This window comes from Sceloporus undulatus, chromosome 6 (genome assembly GCF_019175285.1).
Source record: "Sceloporus undulatus isolate JIND9_A2432 ecotype Alabama chromosome 6, SceUnd_v1.1, whole genome shotgun sequence".
Classification (NCBI taxonomy): Eukaryota; Metazoa; Chordata; class Lepidosauria; order Squamata; family Phrynosomatidae; genus Sceloporus; species Sceloporus undulatus.
The window spans coordinates 116,031,209-116,048,847 of record NC_056527.1 but is presented as its reverse complement, the minus strand read 5'-3'; the positions used below and the strand labels follow the sequence as shown (position 1 = coordinate 116,048,847).

The window sequence follows — 17,639 nt, the reverse complement described above, 5'->3', positions numbered from 1 at the left end:
TATTATGCAGTGGAATCTGAGATTTTAAACAACTGAGCAAAACTCCCCCATTTAAGAGAAAGAACCACAGAAGGCCTTTGCAGAAAAGAATCTATTGCTCGACTAGCATCACATTTTAATGGATGCTATGCTGCAGGAGGGAATCCACACGTTAATACTGTGAATTCTCAGTGTGAGATGAGCAAATAGTGAGAAGGGGTGAAAACAGATGAAGAAGAGCAGAATTGTTTTGTCTTTTTAAAGACTCAGGCTGCATCCACACAGCAGATATAATGCAGTTTGACACCAATTTAACTGCCAGGGCTCAATGCTATGGGATTCTGGGATTTGTAGTTTGTTGTGGCATCAGAGCTCTCTGAGAGAGAAGATCCATTATACAAAACTACACATTCCAGAGTTCCATAGCATTCAGCCATGGTAGTTAAAGTGGTGTCAAACTGCATTATTTCTGCACTGCAGATGCAGCCAAAGATTTGCATTAAAATGGTTCCCCATTTCACACTTCTGCAGAAAGGCATTTATATACACTGGAATTGCTATGTTCTGCTTATTATTACTATTCTTCTTCTTCTTATCATCATCATCATCATCATCATCATTGCTACTACTATTATTTCATTTATTTTTATCTTGCCCTTTCTCCAACACCTAAGTTTTATTGTTATAAACTTAAATTGTGCGCATATTGTATTTACTTTAGGCCCTTGGTATCTGCTGGGGTTTGGTTCCAGGATCCCTACAGATGCCAAAATCCAAGGATAGTAAATACCATGGATAATAAAATAGTGTCCCTTAAATTAAGGTTTGCTTTTTGGAATTTATATATATATTTTTAAAAAATTCAAGCCATGGATGCTTGTATCCACGGATATAAAATCAGTGGATTTGGTGGGACTGACCCTATTCTGTTCTGTTGTAATATGTTCTATTATTGTGTGTGTGTGTGTGTGTGTGTGTGTGTGTGTGTGTAGAAATTTATGCTAGGCAGGTGAAGACCTTTTTTGCTTCAAATGTCCTTTGGGAACTCGGAGAAAGGGTCTTTAATAATGTACTGTATTGTCTATATATGCATATATATTCTTTTGTAAAATGGGTCTGCTCTTAAACAGCTTTTAATTCTAATGATTCTATAATCCTATTTCAACTTTTGTATAGATTTGTGCTGTGAATTTTAGCTAGAACTGCTTTTAAACAAGCCACCTTGGGTCCTAGAGCTGGCAGGAACAGCAGGAAATTAATAAAGATGATGATGATGATGATGATGATGATGATGATGATGATGATCCAGATTAGTACAATGTTCACCCCATCTTCATGTTGAATATTTTCAAAATTCTGGATTTCCTGATTGCAGCAATTGAGCTTCTCACTTCAGTATTTCTAGGAGAACACCTCTTTATTTATCCATGAAATACTATTTATTTCACTTCATGTCTGCTTTTCCCATTTAAAAAATCAGCATGCAAAATGGCTATCTAGTTCTGAAGACAAATCATCATAGACTCCTAGAGCTGGAAGGGACCCGAAGAGCTAGTCAGTCCACCCTCCGTTGCTAAAGCACAACATTCAATAGACATCAAATGAATTTCAGAGGCCAAAACAAAGGCATCTGTCCTCATTGTCCTTCCTGAAAACCAACAAGAGTTGGGACCGATGGCAAGAAGAGTTCCTCGGAGGTTACACGGTGATGCTGTTCTCCACTACAGCCGGGTTCATGTAGTTGTAGGCGAGGGGCAGAGCCCAGTTCCTTTCCTCAATCTCCTTAGAGATGAGAGCCAGGCTTGCTTGGAAGGCCGCCATGTGTCTTTTGGGCTCCTCTTCGCTGAAATGCTCATCGGGGTAATGGCCCAGGCGTCTCTGGAAGAGAGAGAGGGTTGGGGAGGTATTGGGGAGACAGGTGGGCAGAAGGAACAGGTATAGGCACCTCCAGAAGGAACCTAAATCCAGTGCTTCATCCCAGCTAGAGCGGAAAGGCTGGTGGTTCCCATGTCAAGTGAAGTGGTGAATCCGCTCTGGGTTTCAGTCTGAACATTTCCAAGTTGCTGAGCTTTGGTATCATTGACAGCTCCTTTAAACTTTAAACACAAATCCAGAGTGGATTCACGATCCTGTTGACATGGATTAGACCCATTAAATGAAGGGGATCTTTGTGTTGTTGTCACTTTGTGCCTTCAAGTAAATCCCAACTTCTGGCAACCCTAAGGCATGGGATTGTTTATTGTGGGTTTTTCAGACTATGCGGCTATGTACTAGAAGAGTTTATGCCTGACGTTTCGACAGCATCTGTGGCTGGCATCTTTCTCTGAAAGGAATAAACTCTTCTAGAATATGGCTACATAGCCCAAAAAACCACAAAAAACTATGGATGCCAGCCATGAAAGCCTTTGGCTTCGCATGGGGTTGTCTTGACTTGAATCCCCACTTGGCCATAGAAACACACTGGGTGACCTTAGGCACATCACACTCTCTCAGAGAGACAGGCAAATCTTGCCAAGAAAACAACCAAATCAATACAGAAATAAAACGTTAGGCCATTAACTTCCTGTCTGGATTCAAATGGGTGTCAAAATTATGTTTGACTTCAGCTCACTCATATAAATGAACTGCAGCATGTGAATGTAATAAATGTAATGCATACAAAGAGTGCATGAAAATCTATGAGAGCTGGGATATAGCTGAAGTGAATTTTTTTTACAAATGAAAGCATAATTAAAGTGAAACTTGACTAAGCCCCCCCCCCCCCAAAAAATGCACAACCCATTTCAACTGGAATAATCACCTTTAATTCAATTTTTATTTATAGATCAACTGGAGATTATTGCAAGCTTAGAAAAGTCCGGTGTTTGGGTGGATATGTTCTGTGTTTTTACAGCTTCATTTGTTGCAAATCTTTTAGGGTATAACACAGATTGAGTCTCCTTTATCCAGGATTCGGAAATCCAAAATACTCCACAATCCTAAACTTTTTCCATGGGTGGCTGAGATAGTGACACCTTTATTTTCTGATAGTTTGGTGTACACAAACTTTGTTTCATGCACAAAAGTATTAAAAATAGTATTTATAAAATTTACTTCAGCCTATGTATATAGGGTATATACGAAGCATAAGTGAATTTCAGACTTAGAGCTGGGTCCAAGATAGCTCATTATGTAAATGCAAATATTCCAACATCTGGAAAAAAATCCGGAATCCCAAACACATCTGGCCCAAAGCAATTTGGATAAGGGAGACCCAACCTGCATAATTTTTAGGGCCATCTATTGTGAGCTAAAACACCCGCAAGGCTTTTGGGGGCTACTGTGTCCTTCACTGGAGGCTTCTTTTCTGTGGCTCTTGCCTCTATGGAGTTTATCACACTGGGGCTAATTCCGGCATTAAAGACAGATTAAAGTGCATTTAAAGTATCCCAGAAATAAAGCAAAAATGGCAAGTAATTGTGCGAAAGATGATCACACACAATTGTGTAAATAAAGTGATATTGAAAATGCATTGTCACTGAAATCCCAAAAGTAAAAAGATGCACGTTAATGCTTATTTGTGACCACTTTAATAGCAGTTTTTGTGTGACGTCATGTGAAATCGTTTTGTGTAATTATGCAATTTTTCTGGGATATTCATGGGATAAACCCCCGATCTCCTTCGCATGATAAACTCCTTAGTGTTTTCTGTTCAGTGTTGAATTATCCTTGTGTTAGAAAAGTCAAAGAAGAACAAGGGGGATTAGCAACAAAGGCTCCCACTAGCAGGAAAAAGTAATGAAGTTGCAGGAAATAGATTATTCATCAGTATTTTCCCAGCTCTGTTGAACAGCAAGCAATGAAAGGTGCAAGAGCTATAGGGAGGAATCTTTGAATGAACATTTCAGGCCTGCTTTGAGGAAAAGAGCTTCCTTATGAGGAAACACAAACAGATCTTACTCATAGGAATGACTACTGCTCAATCATTCTATTAAATCCAGGGATCATATAGATGCGGGAGGGATCTTTGAGATCACCTAGTCCAACCTTGCCACCCATTTGTGCAGAGTTTGTACAGCAGAATGCAGCGACAGCGACACTGCCTAAATATGGCCAGTGTAAAATAAATAAAACACAATGTCCTGGATGCCGTGTTTCCCTCTGTTTCCCTCATGCCACCGCAGTGCCACTCACCAGGTCAGCCAGCTCATAGCTCACGACGGAGAGCACCACCAAAAGTGCGCAGGTGGAGCTGATGTCTGGAAGCGTGTCCAGGATGCTTTCCAAGGTGGCCGTGCCCTTGACTTTGGGAGGGGGTTGCCGTAAAGTGGCTGGCGTGTTGGGCATCCAGGTAGCGAAATCAAACTGTGGTACAACATGCAAAAAGGTGTCAGGGAGTAAGGAAGAAAAACTTGGTGGAATTTAGAGAAGAGAAAGGGGGGACCCCCCTCTGAAGGAATGCCTGTTTCCCCCCAACACACACTAATTTGATGCAATGGGTTGGATCCAGTAGTGATTGAGGGCTACCATATCAGGGAGACGGTGTTTTAGTCTGAAAAGTGGGGGCCTGTAGGCTTCATGCCACCCCTGGGCCCCACTTTTGTGGCTCATGAAACCTCCTTCCAAGCCCCAAAGACCCTCCCAGCTCTTTCCCCACTAAAACAAATTGATGTCCACAATTCCTGTTTACCTCTTTTTCTCCTTCTCAAAATGGTGATTAGAAATGATACAAGTCACTTCCACAGAGTCCATTTTGATTATTTAATTAATTAAATGATCAATTAAAACTGTTCCCTCAAAAACCATGCAAAAAGCCCCGCAAAGGTATGAAAACTCCTTCACCCTGAACTGCCCCCCCCCCACACACAATTTTCAAATGCCTCTCTTTTCATCACAGTCCTTCTCAAAATGGTGATCAGAAATGATAGAAGTCACTTCCAGATGCCATTTTGGGACGGATTGTGATTATTTATTTAAACAATTAAATGTGTTAAAATAACATGGTTTTCATAAAATAACATATTTTTATCATAAATAAATAAATATGTTCACCCAAAAACCATGAACCCCGTAAAGCTATGAAAACGCCTCCACCCTGAAACCCCCCCCCAATTCCCAAATACCTCTCTTTTCATCACAGTCCTTCTCAAAATGGTGATCAGATATGATACAAGTCAATGCCAGACTCTATTTTGAGAAGGCGTTTGATGAAAACTGAAGTATTGGGGCTGTTATGAAGGGAGGTTTGACCCACAAGGGGGTCTATGGGAGGAACTGGAGCCTGGTCCCTAAGCAGTTGCTCTCCCAGATTTCAGGGGACTATCCAAGGCACCTTGGATTTTGGATTAAGACCCAAAGAAGATCCACATCTCCACTGTTAAGGGAGCTGCCCTGGAGTATTACTGGTGTATGGAATGGACTTGGAAAAGTACAGAAGTGACAACGGTGGAGCAGGGCAGCTGGAAAAGGAGAGTATCCTGCAAAACGGGACCACGTACCTGGCCGCTGTTGACAGCCGCATGTCGTGCAGAACAGCAGAAGATGATCATGGTGAGGAACTTGATGAGTTCAGCCGCGGTTTCCAGGGAGGAAGGAGCCCCTGTTGCTCAGACAAGAATTTGGAGTCAGGACTGGACAGAAAGTTTGGTATTTCTCTGGCAGTTCAAAAGAAGCTCCTGCATGGTTGCAAAGGGATCTTGTTGTGACACCCTTGAGGCTGAGAGAAAGAAATTAGCGCTTAAGCTTTCATGGACGCAGGGTGCATCTACACCGCAGAAATAATGCAATCTGGCACCACTTTAACTACCGTGGTTCCATCCTGCAGAATCCTGGGATTTTTAGTTTTGTGAGCCTCCAGTACCCTTCAGCAGAGAAGGCTAAAGCCCTTGTAAAACTATAAATCCCTTGTATTCCATACGATGTTGCTACAGCACTTAAAGGGGTGTCAAACTGCATTATTTCTACAGTGCGGATGCAATGTCGTTCTACTTCCTCAGACTGAATTTGTGAAAGCATAGGCTAACAACTACTTTCTCTCAGCCTCAAAGACATTATAGGATCCTTTTGCATACTGATATTTTTCACATCATCATCATCATCATCATCATCATCATCATTTTATGTATAGAGTGCTGTCAAGTTTGCACAGTGCTTTATATAGTCAAACTCTAGCATGATAATAGTCTGATTAGTTTAACAGCCATGATTCAATGTGATGGGATTCTGGGATATCCAGTTTTGTGATATTCTTTAACAGGACCCAGTCTTCCCAAGGAAGCTACTCACTGAAACCGAATGCAAAGAAACAGAAATAGTGAGAGGATTACCTGAGGACTCTCTGCCCAAGAAAGCTTCTGTGAAGATTTCATCGATCCAGGCTTGTAATTCAGGGTCATTCTTTACCTCTGAATCACTTTTGTAGTACACCCCAACAATACCAGAGACAAACCTGAATGTGGAAGGAAAGAGGACCAGCCTGAAATATTTATCAAATCCCTTCATGAAGATGCATGGAAATGTCACAAACGTACGCATCACTGCAGTTGCTGCCACACTGCAGAAATAAAGCAGTTCAACACCGCTTTAACTGCCATGGCCCAATGCTATACAATTCTGGGATTTGTAGTTTGGTGATGTACCAGAGCTCTCTGACAGGGAAGGCAACATATCTCACCAAACTACAAATCCTAGCATTCCATAGCAGGGAGCCATGGCAGTTAAAGCGGTGTCAAATTGCTTTATTTCTGCAGTGTGGATGAGACTTGCATGTCTGAATTTTGAAATCTGTCACTTGTTGATATCTATCTATCATCTATATCTATCTAGACAGGAGCCCTATTGGAAGAAAAGCAGGCAACATGTAATGGTGAGATCTTTGAGTAGATGAGAGTGGTGTAATGGTTTGAGCATCGGACTAGGACTCTGGGAGACCAAGTTTGAATCCCTGCTTTGCCATGTCACACGCACACACGCACGCGCACACACACACACACACACACACACACTCAGCCTCAAAGGAAGACAGTCACAAGTCCCCTTGTCTCCCCCTCTACAACATCATAACACCAGTCTTGGAAAGATCCTTTCAAATTCAGGCCAAAACCTGGAGTTCCTTCATTACCCCAATGCCATAGATGCCATCAGTCCTGTCCACATTCTCAAAGGTTCTTCGCAATGAACTATGGTTTCATCTGAGTAGTTTTGGGGGGGAAAACACTAACAGAAAGTCCTTAAAAACTAGTTTGAGGTTTCATTTTTTGCCTAACTGTTATTGTTTTGAAGCACCACCCTTCAATATGCAAAAAAGGGGGTCTAATTAACAACTTTGGCTCAAGGGGAGCATTTAAGTAAGCTGGCCTACTGGAAAGACATCTCCAAATGAGGTTGCGTGTGTGTATGTCTGGGTGTGTGTGTGTGTGTGGAATGTGCTCTTTCCACAGAATTTGGCGTCTACAATTAGCTCCCTCCCTTTCAGATCCTCCAGGGAGGAGGATGCCACTGGAAAATGTCTTTTCTTTTGGCGTTATTTGGAAGAGGAAAGCTAGTACAGGGGAGGGAAAAGTGTGGCTCTGGGCTGGCATGCAACCCCAAGGCTGTGGCCCTTGGCTTTTCCAGAATCCATGGATCACTCCTTTTCTGACTGTCTTTTCTTTCTGGGTGAGTTGAAAACCTCCACAAGAATTTGTGAAGTTGAAGGCCATAGTTTTGTGGGTTTTTCGGGTTATGTGGCCTTGTTCTGGAAGAGTTTGTTTCTGACGTTCTGCCGGCATCTGTGGCTGGCATCTAGAACATGGCCACATAGCCTAAAAAAACCACAAAAAAAAAAAAAACTCCACAAGAATTCTTTCAGTGCTCAACACTGGCATACCTTCCTGCTATAAAGTAAGTTGCATTTGCCGTCAATGATGCAGCAGATGGTATGCTGCAGATGAGCATCCCAGCCCTTTAGCTGGTGGGGTCCCCTAAACAACTAATTCTCCTAAACCTGGCTGGCAATCCATCGCTGTCCGAATCAGGATTCCCCTGGGCTGGGGGGGCATCTTGCTGAGTAAGATTGATGGCAGACAGACTCCCAACGATCTCATGGTGCAGAAGCAAAGAAAGAAATCTAAGAGGCTGTACAGACTGCCTCAGAAGGGGTGGCCTGCAACCGCCTCCATCATTGCCAGATCAGGGCCATGGCAACCACATGCCATGCCCCGATCTGTCATTTCTGCAGTGCCAAAAGGAGCCACAAAAGTTTGGGAAAGGCACCATAGCCACTGGTGCCGTGGCTTTACAGTGCTCCTTTGGTGCTGCGACATCTGGACACAGCACCAGAGAAGCATCATAGTACTGCCCGCCATGTGATGCGGCGCATGGTGTCACACCTCCATGGGGGCACCATTGAGGCATGCGTTGTGTGGATGCCATAATAATAATAATAATAATAATAATAATAATAATAATAATAATAATAATAATATTTATTTGTATACCGCTATTCCAATACAGATCACAGCGGTTTCCAACTTTAAAATTCCACAAAACAATGGTTACAATAATATCTCAACAAAGTGCAAACCCACCCTCCATACAAACAAGAAACTAACATGAACAGACCAAGATATGCCCCCACTCTGCCCCCATGCCAGCCCCTAAGTGCATAAACAAAGGCCATCTCTAATCCATAGCTATAAGAGTTGTGAAAGGTGGCTAGCAACAGAGGAAAATTCGCTTCCCTGGTCCATTCTCTGCCTCCCTATGACTTTTCTCAGATGCAATTGCAGCGCTCATGAAGAAAAAAATCCATTAAGGTCACTAATAGAAATTAACTCATTCTACAGTGGACCCTTGGTATCCGCTGGGGCCTCCATGAATAACAAAACTGGTGGATGCTCAAGTCCCATTAAATACAAAGGCACAGTAAAACAGTGTCCCTTTTATAAAATGGCAAAATCAAGGTTGGCTTTATGAAATTTATATATCCTTCTAATACTGTATGTTCAAACCATGAATGGTTGAATCCACGCATAAAGAATCCATGGATACAGAGGTCTGGCTGTGTATCTCTGGACAGCTGTTAACATTTGGCCCTGATGTTGATAAGGACTGTAAAACTCATCTACCTGGAGGCAGAAGTCCCACTTACTCCACTAACCACAAAAAGGGCAAACTTTCTTCTTCTAGACCAGGGGTAGGCAACCTGTGGCCTGTGGGCCAGATGCGGCCCGGCGAGGCCTTGGGACCGGCCCCAGCCCAGTCCTGCCGCCGATTGCCGCCGGGGCCTTTGGCATCTCGCGCGAGGGGCATGGTGGGGCAATTGTCTATAGAAGCCTCAGAAACATGCATTTATCTTAACATTTTTTAAAAAAGCAGCGTGTCCTCCATTTTTTATTTAAAATTGCCCGCCATTGAAAATTTTGTCCGCATTGTCCCGGTTTATTTATTATTTAATTTTTTTAAATTATTTAATATTTGTTTTTTGGCTTCGCCCCCCAGTTGTCTGAGGGCCAGCAACCCGGCCCCCGGCTCAAAAGGGTTGCCTACCCCTGTTCTAGACAGACAATTCACCTCTTTTAAATTGATTGCAAGACCATCCCTCCTTGCACTATTTAACTCAGAAATACCTCCCTTGTTCAAGAGTCGTAACACTGACTTGTTTATGGCAGTCCATATCTTCATCCCATCGTCCCTGTAGTAATAATTGGGCACGTTGGCGACCCCTCGCTCTTCAAGGTCATCTGGGAGGCAAAGGGAAGAGTACTTGGTCACCTGAGTGCCCCTGGCGAGGAGCTGCAACATGCCATCCCGGCCGGTCGCAGTTGACTGCGGAGAGAGAGGCAAGAATGAAGGGACCAAACATGGACCTCAGACTAGCATGAAGGTGATTCAAGGGTGCAAAGAAATCTCGTTTCTCTGAGATTCTGATCAGAATGCACCCTGCCAATGTTGGCTTGGTATTGTACATCCATTATTAGTATTAGCATTAGTAGCATTAGTAGCATTAATAACATAAGTAGTATGTTGCTACTTTGAGTGGAATTAGTATTAGTATTAGTAGTATTAGTAGCAGCATTATCATGCCTCTGCTCCTCCAGTCTGGGACTCAAGGTGGCTTACAAACAATAGTTTTTTGTGGGGCATGAGGCTGTGTTCTAGAAGAATGTATTAAAAGTTAAAACAGATACAAATTGAGTTTTCCTAATCCAAAATGCTTGAGATCAGAAGTGTTTTGGATTTAGGATTTTGCTCAGATTTTGGAATAATTGCATATAGGTAATGAGATATTTTGGAGATGGGACCCATGTTTAAACATGAAATTCATCTATGTTTCATATACACCTTGTACACATAGACTGGTGGTAATTTTGTACACATTTTAAATCATTTTGGGTCTGAACCAAAGTCTGTGTACATGGAACCATCCGAAAGCAAAGGTGTCACTGTCTCAACCATCTGTATGGACAATTTTGGATTTAGGAGGATTTTGGAATTCGAGATGAAGGAGACTCAACCTGTACTGTACTGCTAAAACAAATTTCATCATGCAAAAGTTGTAATATAATTAAATAATATAATTAAAAGCAGTTTATAGCAAATTCTCTGCCCTGTTGTGCTTACCGTATCGAGTAACCCTCCAGCCTTGAGCAGATTGGTGCGGGCGAGAGTGTTGATGTGGAAGATGTAGCGGGTGTGGGGGATCAGGAGCTGCGGGGAGAGAAGAGAGTTGGGGGAAACACAACACACAAGGTCTAAGCTTAGGCTTCACCTTCCAAATAATTTCTGTGTAACAAGAATAGGACAAGTACATGTCTTTGGCTCACTTCCCCAGGATGCCAAAGATGTCAAATTTTTGGTCCCAATGACCTCTGGTTGTAGTGGGGGCATTTTCATTACCTTTTTGGGCAATTTTAGGCCCAAACTTTATTTACAAGAGAAAGTAAATACGAAGTGGTTTCATGGTCCCTTTCAGTTGTAAAAAAAAAAGGCTTTTCCTAAGCCTAAAATAGCCTGGGCCCCTCCAAAACATGGCAAGAATGCTCCTAACATGCCCTAGAAGGTTTGGAGGGCATTTGGGACCATATGTTTGTTTGCTTGTTTATTTATTATGATTAGGGCATGGATGAGGTTCAATCCTCCAAGGTCTCCTGGGTGGCTAATGTTGCCCACTAGCCTCTAGTAGCCCACTTTTGCTGTGTAACACCAGTATCCAAATTTTCTACAGGTCCATCCTATATGTCTGCTTTTTCCTCCACATCCTGAGAAATGCCAAAATGGATTCTAGGATTTTGGTCCATGCAAGGGTGACCAAATTTGGCGCAACACCTTGCACAAACATTCCAAATTGTGATAGGATTAGCTCACTGATGGCATTTTCATATGCAATGAAGCTAAGGGACTCTGATGTATTGCCAAGCTTTTGTGAGACAGTTGCCATGTTTTCAGGCTCATGTAAAGGGAAATAAGGACTAGGATGCTGTTTTTTCTTTGTAAGGGGGAAAAAGCAAAGACAAAAATAGTTTCAGAGGTACCAAAGAAAGACTGGAGGCTCTCCTAGAATCATCCCACTGGGCCAGCAGGTTGCTGGTATGTACATGAGCATTTCTCCTTGTGAAGTGCTGATCTTACCTTGTAGATTGGGTGGCACATGGGGAGTTGGTGAAGAGTGGCCATGGCGTAGACTTCGCCAAGGAAGTGGGCTTCGAGGAGGTGGGTGTTGACCTCGTGGACGTGGAAGTTGGCCAGCCGCACCCAGATCTTGGCAAGGTTCCAGTCCCATTTGCGGTCAGTGGGCAGGAAAATGGGATTCCCAGAACCTGGGGTCTGCTTGAGCTGCCAGGAAGGAAGAAGGACCAAAGTTCAGCTGTTTTTTGTCCTGAGTGGTGCCTGCAAGGAGGTGGCAGGAGAGGGCAGCATCAAGAGTTCTGTGCTGCTCTCCTTTCCTTAGGGCAGAGGTGGGTCAAGTGCATCTGTTGGGCTGCATGTGGCCTCCAAGGATTTTTTGTTTTGTTTTGTTTTGGGGCAGGAGGGTGAGTCGCCTTTCTTGGAAGCCTCCATGAGTAGCCGTTCCTCCAGGGAGATGAAAAGAGGCAGAAACAGCTCCATTGTGCCTTGGCCAAGTAGCTAGGAAAGGCCTTTCCTCCATCCCAAGGCAGTAACTTCTGCATGTCATCCCTTCCCTCCACTGCCATTCCCTTTTCCTTGTCTTTTGCATCTTAAGCTGCATCCTGATGGCAGAAATAGTCCAGGTTCACACTACTTTAACTGCCTTGGCTTGATGCGATTGAATTCTGGGAATTGTAATTTTGTGAGACATTTAACCTTCTTTATCAGAGAGCTCTGGTTCTATAGCAAACTGTGAAATTGGATTATTTCTGCAGTGTGGATGCAGATGTTCCCCTAAAAAGGAAGCCCAGCCTCTGCTGCCCTTGCCCAAAATGTTTTCCATATACACATGCAAACAAATGTAGTCTGTTGCAGTGCCAGAGCAGAGTGGAAACTACACTTCTCAGAAATCCATACCAATGAGCCATGGCAGTGTCAAACTGAAGTATTTCTGCAGTGTGGATGCAGCCTTAGAATCTGCTCCAGGTTTTCAGCTTAACTTTGAGGCAGCTCTGCAACGTGCTGAACCCAATCCCTCTAAAATATTTTAAATGTTTTGGAGAGCTCCTTTATCATTCACTTAGGTCCTTTCTGCAAGGGCCATATAACAATAATACAATAATACAACAACCTCTTTTCCTGTCCTTATGGTGATCAGTCCAAACAATGCAGGGCCCAATCCCCAATTCTGGTGCAAACTGTCCTGACCATGTATGGCCAGTTCAGTACAGAATCCACATTATAACATCTTTAAAACAAATTTTAATAGCTCACCTTTTGCTCTGGATCTCCCCAGAAAACCCACCCACCACCACTGCTGGCAGAGATCACAGTGAAGCGCCCAGCCTTATGGTCAAGGCTGGGTGCTTTGCTTCGTTCCACTCATGCAAGTGGCAGTGGCAAGTGGCACAGCAGGACACTGTATGAACACTTGTTCATTGTTGTTCCAGAATGCACAAGTAACACGAGGGGGGATTTAGGACAACTTTGGGGCCTGAATACTCCAGGCTGCTCCTGGACTATCCTTGCCCATGCAGCCACAGCCTGAGAGTGGAATCACTGTACCACTGATATAGAAGCCACCAGTTGTTCCTAAAGAATAGGGATGATGAACCAGCCACAGACTCTTGGTACCTGGATTGCCAATGGCATCATCTGCCCGTTGGAGTTAAGGTGTAGCAAGCAGAGTGGGGCTGTGATGTATTGGGGTTTCCCCTCTATTTCGCAAGTGGGGATGCCATCAAGGATCTTGTAGTCAACAATAAAGATGTTTCCTTTCTGGGAGTGGGAAGAGGAGGCGAGGGAGACACAAAAGACAGATTAATCCAACTGAGACACATAGCACATTGGACACACCACTCTGGGGCTGCATCTGCACTGCAGAAACAATCCAGTTTGACATGGCTTCAACAGCCATGGCTCCATGCAATGGAATCCTAGGATTTGCAATTCGTTGTGGCACCAGAGCTCTCTGACAGAGAAGGCTAAATGTCTCATGAAACTACAATTCCCAGAATTCCATAGCCTTGAGCCATGGCAGTTAAAGCAGTATCAAACTGGTTTATTTCTGCAGTGTGGACACAGCCTCGGTGTATCTGTTATTATTACATTGACATAGCAGGTGTCAATTTCATGGAGTCCTAGTAAAGAACCATATCTGGACGGTACATTGGTATTCCCATTTTACAGACAGGAAAAACAAGGTGCCTCATCACCAAATATTCTGAGATACCCTGGGTTCAATTCCATCTTTAGTTCTAACTAGAGTAGACTCATTGAATCAATGGGATTAATTTACCTGTTGACTCACCATTCAACAATTAATAAAAATGTTTATTTATAACTCCTTTTTCACCAAACGGTGAAACATCAAACATATATACTGTAATCAAAAAGAGATGAAAAAACCCAATGCTATAAAATGCTAAAACACTAAAATGATATACTAAAAACAATTGATTCAGAGGTCCTACTCTAATTGGAACTAACCAAGAGAGTTCAGTGTTGAGAAAATGATCAACTGCTTTGAGATTTCTTTATTTTTTTCACTTTGGGACAGTTTTTGCAAAAGCTAAAACTTGAGGGGGATTTGGATTATTTTAATTATTTATTTGGCACAAAGGCCAAAACTGCTGCCCAGAAAGCAGCTGCATCAGCACAAAAGACCATATTTTTTGCACACTAAAACTGAGTTTGCTGTTAAAAAGAAAAAAGAAAAGAAAGCATATAGTCCCCAAAATACGGGGGGGGGGGGGGAGCCTTCTGAGAAATGGACAAAAATGCTCATAATTTAACTCCGCTGAGAGATAAGACTTGTAATCCTTCAGAGGAGAGGCGATTTGAGAAATTCATGTGGGATTTTTGCAGAGGGGGTTTGCCATTGCCTTCCTCTATGCTGAGAGAGTGTGACTTGGCCAAGGGCTTTCCAGGGCCAGGGGGGGATTTGAACCCTAGTCCTCTGGAGTCCTAGTCCAACATACAAAACACAGGCTTGCTCTCATACTCCTAAAGGGTTATGTAAGCAGGCCACACACAGCAAAATGCTGTCAAAGCAATTCCTATCGATTCTTAGAGAAAACACTTCTTGAAGCCTTTGTAGGTCCTCCAATGTGATGCTATATTCAACTTCTGGTGGCAGTTGACAACTGAGTTGTGCAACTGGAAGTTACTAGAGAAATATTATCTCACATTAAAAAATTAGGGTTTTTTTTAATATGCAGTTTTCCAAATTTCATGGGGCTCCTGTGCTCCTAACACTAGTGAATATGGAGGGTCCACTGTACTTCTTATGCTCTTATAGTAATATAGCATAGCATGGTGTCGTTGTTGTTTTAATGGATTATTTTCATGTTTAATTGATGTTTTAGGGAAGGGAGGGAATAACAGGGATTATCATTGTACTGTATGGATTTTATTTATCCTCATGGAGACATAGGGTAAAAAAGATTTATTATTTATTATTATTTATAGTTGCATGCCTTCAAGTTGTTTCCGACTTATGGAGACCCTAAGGCAAACCTCTCATGGGGTTTTCTTGGCAAGATTTGTTCAGAGGAGGCTTGCCATTGCCTTCCCCTGAGGCTGAGAGGCTGTGACTTGCCCAAAGTCACCCAATGGCTTTCATGGCTGAGCTGGGAATTGAACCCTGGTCTCCAGAGTAATAGTCTGACACCCAAACCACTATGGCCCCATAGCATAGTATAGGCATTCACCATCCCAAAGGAATGGAGAATCCACATTTGGCTTTACAGTGGGCTTAACAAAGTGTTTCATGGCAGCTCTCCAAGGTGCTGGATCCTGTCCCCAAAATACAATGGTCCCTCCACATTTGGGGTTAGGGGCGAAGGACCCCCATGAATGTGGAAAAACTGCAAATAAAAAAGACTATTCTTTTTACACAAGAGAACTCCTCTCTAGGAATCTCCAGCTCCTCCAGTGCAACTCTGTGGTCAACATCTGCTAGAAGCTGATCATGGAATCATGCCGGAGGACCTACAAATGCCTTGAAAAGTGTTTTCTCCATGAACGTCTACATTCCTTGGCACAAGTCTAAGATCAACTTCTGGCAGAGTTGTCCTGAAGGACACAACCACAAATAATCAAATCTGCAAAAGTCAGCACTGCAGATGTGGAAGGCCAACTGTATTCCCTGGATAGCTCCCATAAAATGCTTAGTCAAGCTGGGAGTAATTACTATACCACTGAGTTTGTGTTCACCGGCAGAAAGGAACGGAGTTACCCAACACCTCTAGCAGAGTCCATTGGACATGGATGTGACTTGCCTGCATCTCTTCCTGGAGGGTCGTGGAGGTCCCCAAGCAGCCAGCCACCATTTCGTTGGTTACAGGGAAGTTGTCTGGGATCTTGGTGCATTTCTGGATCATCACAGGATTGACTCCATTTAGGTACTGGTAGCCAAAGAAGTCATCCTCCATCCAATGTTCTGTGACATATTCTGCAGTCGTAAACAGAACAAGGAGTGTCCATTTACATCAAAAACAGTGTTAATTCTTGGATTATCAAATTGCTGATCTAAGAAATGTTCCTCTTTTTTTCTTTTTCTTTTTTTGGGGGGCTACAGCCCCCAGCAGTCCCTAGCTAGAGGATACTGGAAGTTGTGGTCCAAAAAAGGAATCTTTCCGGCTCTTAAAATATTGGGTGAGGAAAGCTCTGGTGTTGCAACAAACTATTGTTCTCAGAATTCCATACCATTGAGCCATGGCAGTAAAAGTAGCATCAAACCAGATTATTTGTGCAGTGTGGATGCAGCCAAAGTGGTGGAAGGTAAAGCTCTCAGTGGATTAGATGCAAGTTTAGATGCAACCTCCTGTCAATTTACAGTTTATTGGGAAACAACCCAAAATATCTGTCCAACAAAGCTGGCATCTAGTATGAGGTGGAGTGAAAGCCAGCCCTACCATTAGACAGGGGCATCCTTCTGAAATACATAGCCATTTTGTATGACAAAAGAATATTGTGTTGTATGTTATCTTCCTAAAAGAGCTGGCTGCTTTGTGCCGCATCGTCATATGGTAAGACTGGTTGTTGTTGTTGTTGTTGTTGTTGTTGTTGTTGTTGTGTACCTTCAAGTCTTTTCTGACTTATGGCAACTCTATGGCAAACAGTTTGATTCCCTGCTCAGCCATGGAAACCCTCTGGTGACCTTGGGCAAGTCACACACTCTCAGCCCCAGAAGGTCCCATGACACATTCCCCTTTCAGTCACCAAACAGCTTCAAGGCACACAAGAACAAGAACAAAGCCTGTGCCACGTTTCCAAGCCATGTCCCAAATTTCCTATAAGGCAGATATCATAGGAGAGGATAATGGGTTAGAAAAGGAAGTATAAGGATGTTTGTTACCCGGGGAGGCCGGTGGGGTTGGTGAATCCGCTCTGGGTTTCAGTCTAAACTTTAATAAAACTATCCAATGTGCCGAACCTATCTGGGGGAGGAAAGGATTCATGTCCCCACAACATGAGATTCACTGCTGCCATTACAGCCCCATCTTCGTAGGAAAGTGGGAACCCACCGGAAACAGGTGTTTTGTTGAACCAGAACACTTTGCGGAGATCTTCCAGGTTTTGCCAAGAATCCCTGAGGTTCGAGAAGCCTTTCAGCCTGAGCTCAAATTCCCTAAAAGGTAGACCACAAGAGAGAAGAAACTCAGAAAACCAACTGTTTATTGCATCCGCCAAGCTTAACATCTTTGTACCCATTCCCAAAGCCACCAGGGGATGGCGCTACTGAACACAGTCCGAAGCCTAGCTAGCAAGAGAAAGGATTTGCAAAACTATTGGGGAATTAAATGGTCAAGGGAAGAGACTGGCTCTTGTTTGTGGAGATCAGCTGATGCATATTTATGTAAGCCTGTCAAGCGCTTCAGAACAGCCTTGATAACTGCAAGCTTATACTTAAAAATATTTTAATTAGTTGATGCGAAATAATAATAATAATTTCAGCAATAACAACAATTGGAATGCAATTATTTCTAGCAGTGGAAGGAGAGGCAAGCAGGCAAGTATATATGCCTATACTTCAGGATAACAGAAATAGCCTTTGGGTCCCAATTTTACAAGAAAAGCAGGATACAAAT

At 43.0% G+C, this 17,639-nt stretch overlaps 1 protein-coding gene across 1 annotated transcript in view; it reads right to left on the bottom strand.

Annotated features, from left to right (window-relative positions):
• Positions 1-415: 415 nt before the first annotated feature.
• LOC121935497 (hydroperoxide isomerase ALOXE3-like) overlaps positions 416-17,639 on the bottom strand; it is a 24,911-nt gene continuing 7,687 nt past the window's right edge. The window contains exons 5-14 of the mRNA XM_042477085.1: positions 17,076-17,179; positions 15,828-16,000; positions 13,180-13,323; positions 11,569-11,772; positions 10,561-10,647; positions 9,596-9,765; positions 6,285-6,406; positions 5,457-5,557; positions 4,153-4,323; positions 416-1,857 (exon numbers count right to left, since the gene is read on the bottom strand). Coding sequence (XP_042333019.1) covers positions 1,678-1,857; positions 4,153-4,323; positions 5,457-5,557; positions 6,285-6,406; positions 9,596-9,765; positions 10,561-10,647; positions 11,569-11,772; positions 13,180-13,323; positions 15,828-16,000; positions 17,076-17,179 — 1,456 coding nt within the window. The 3' untranslated portion in view covers positions 416-1,677. The remainder of the gene's footprint in view (positions 1,858-4,152; positions 4,324-5,456; positions 5,558-6,284; positions 6,407-9,595; positions 9,766-10,560; positions 10,648-11,568; positions 11,773-13,179; positions 13,324-15,827; positions 16,001-17,075; positions 17,180-17,639) is intronic.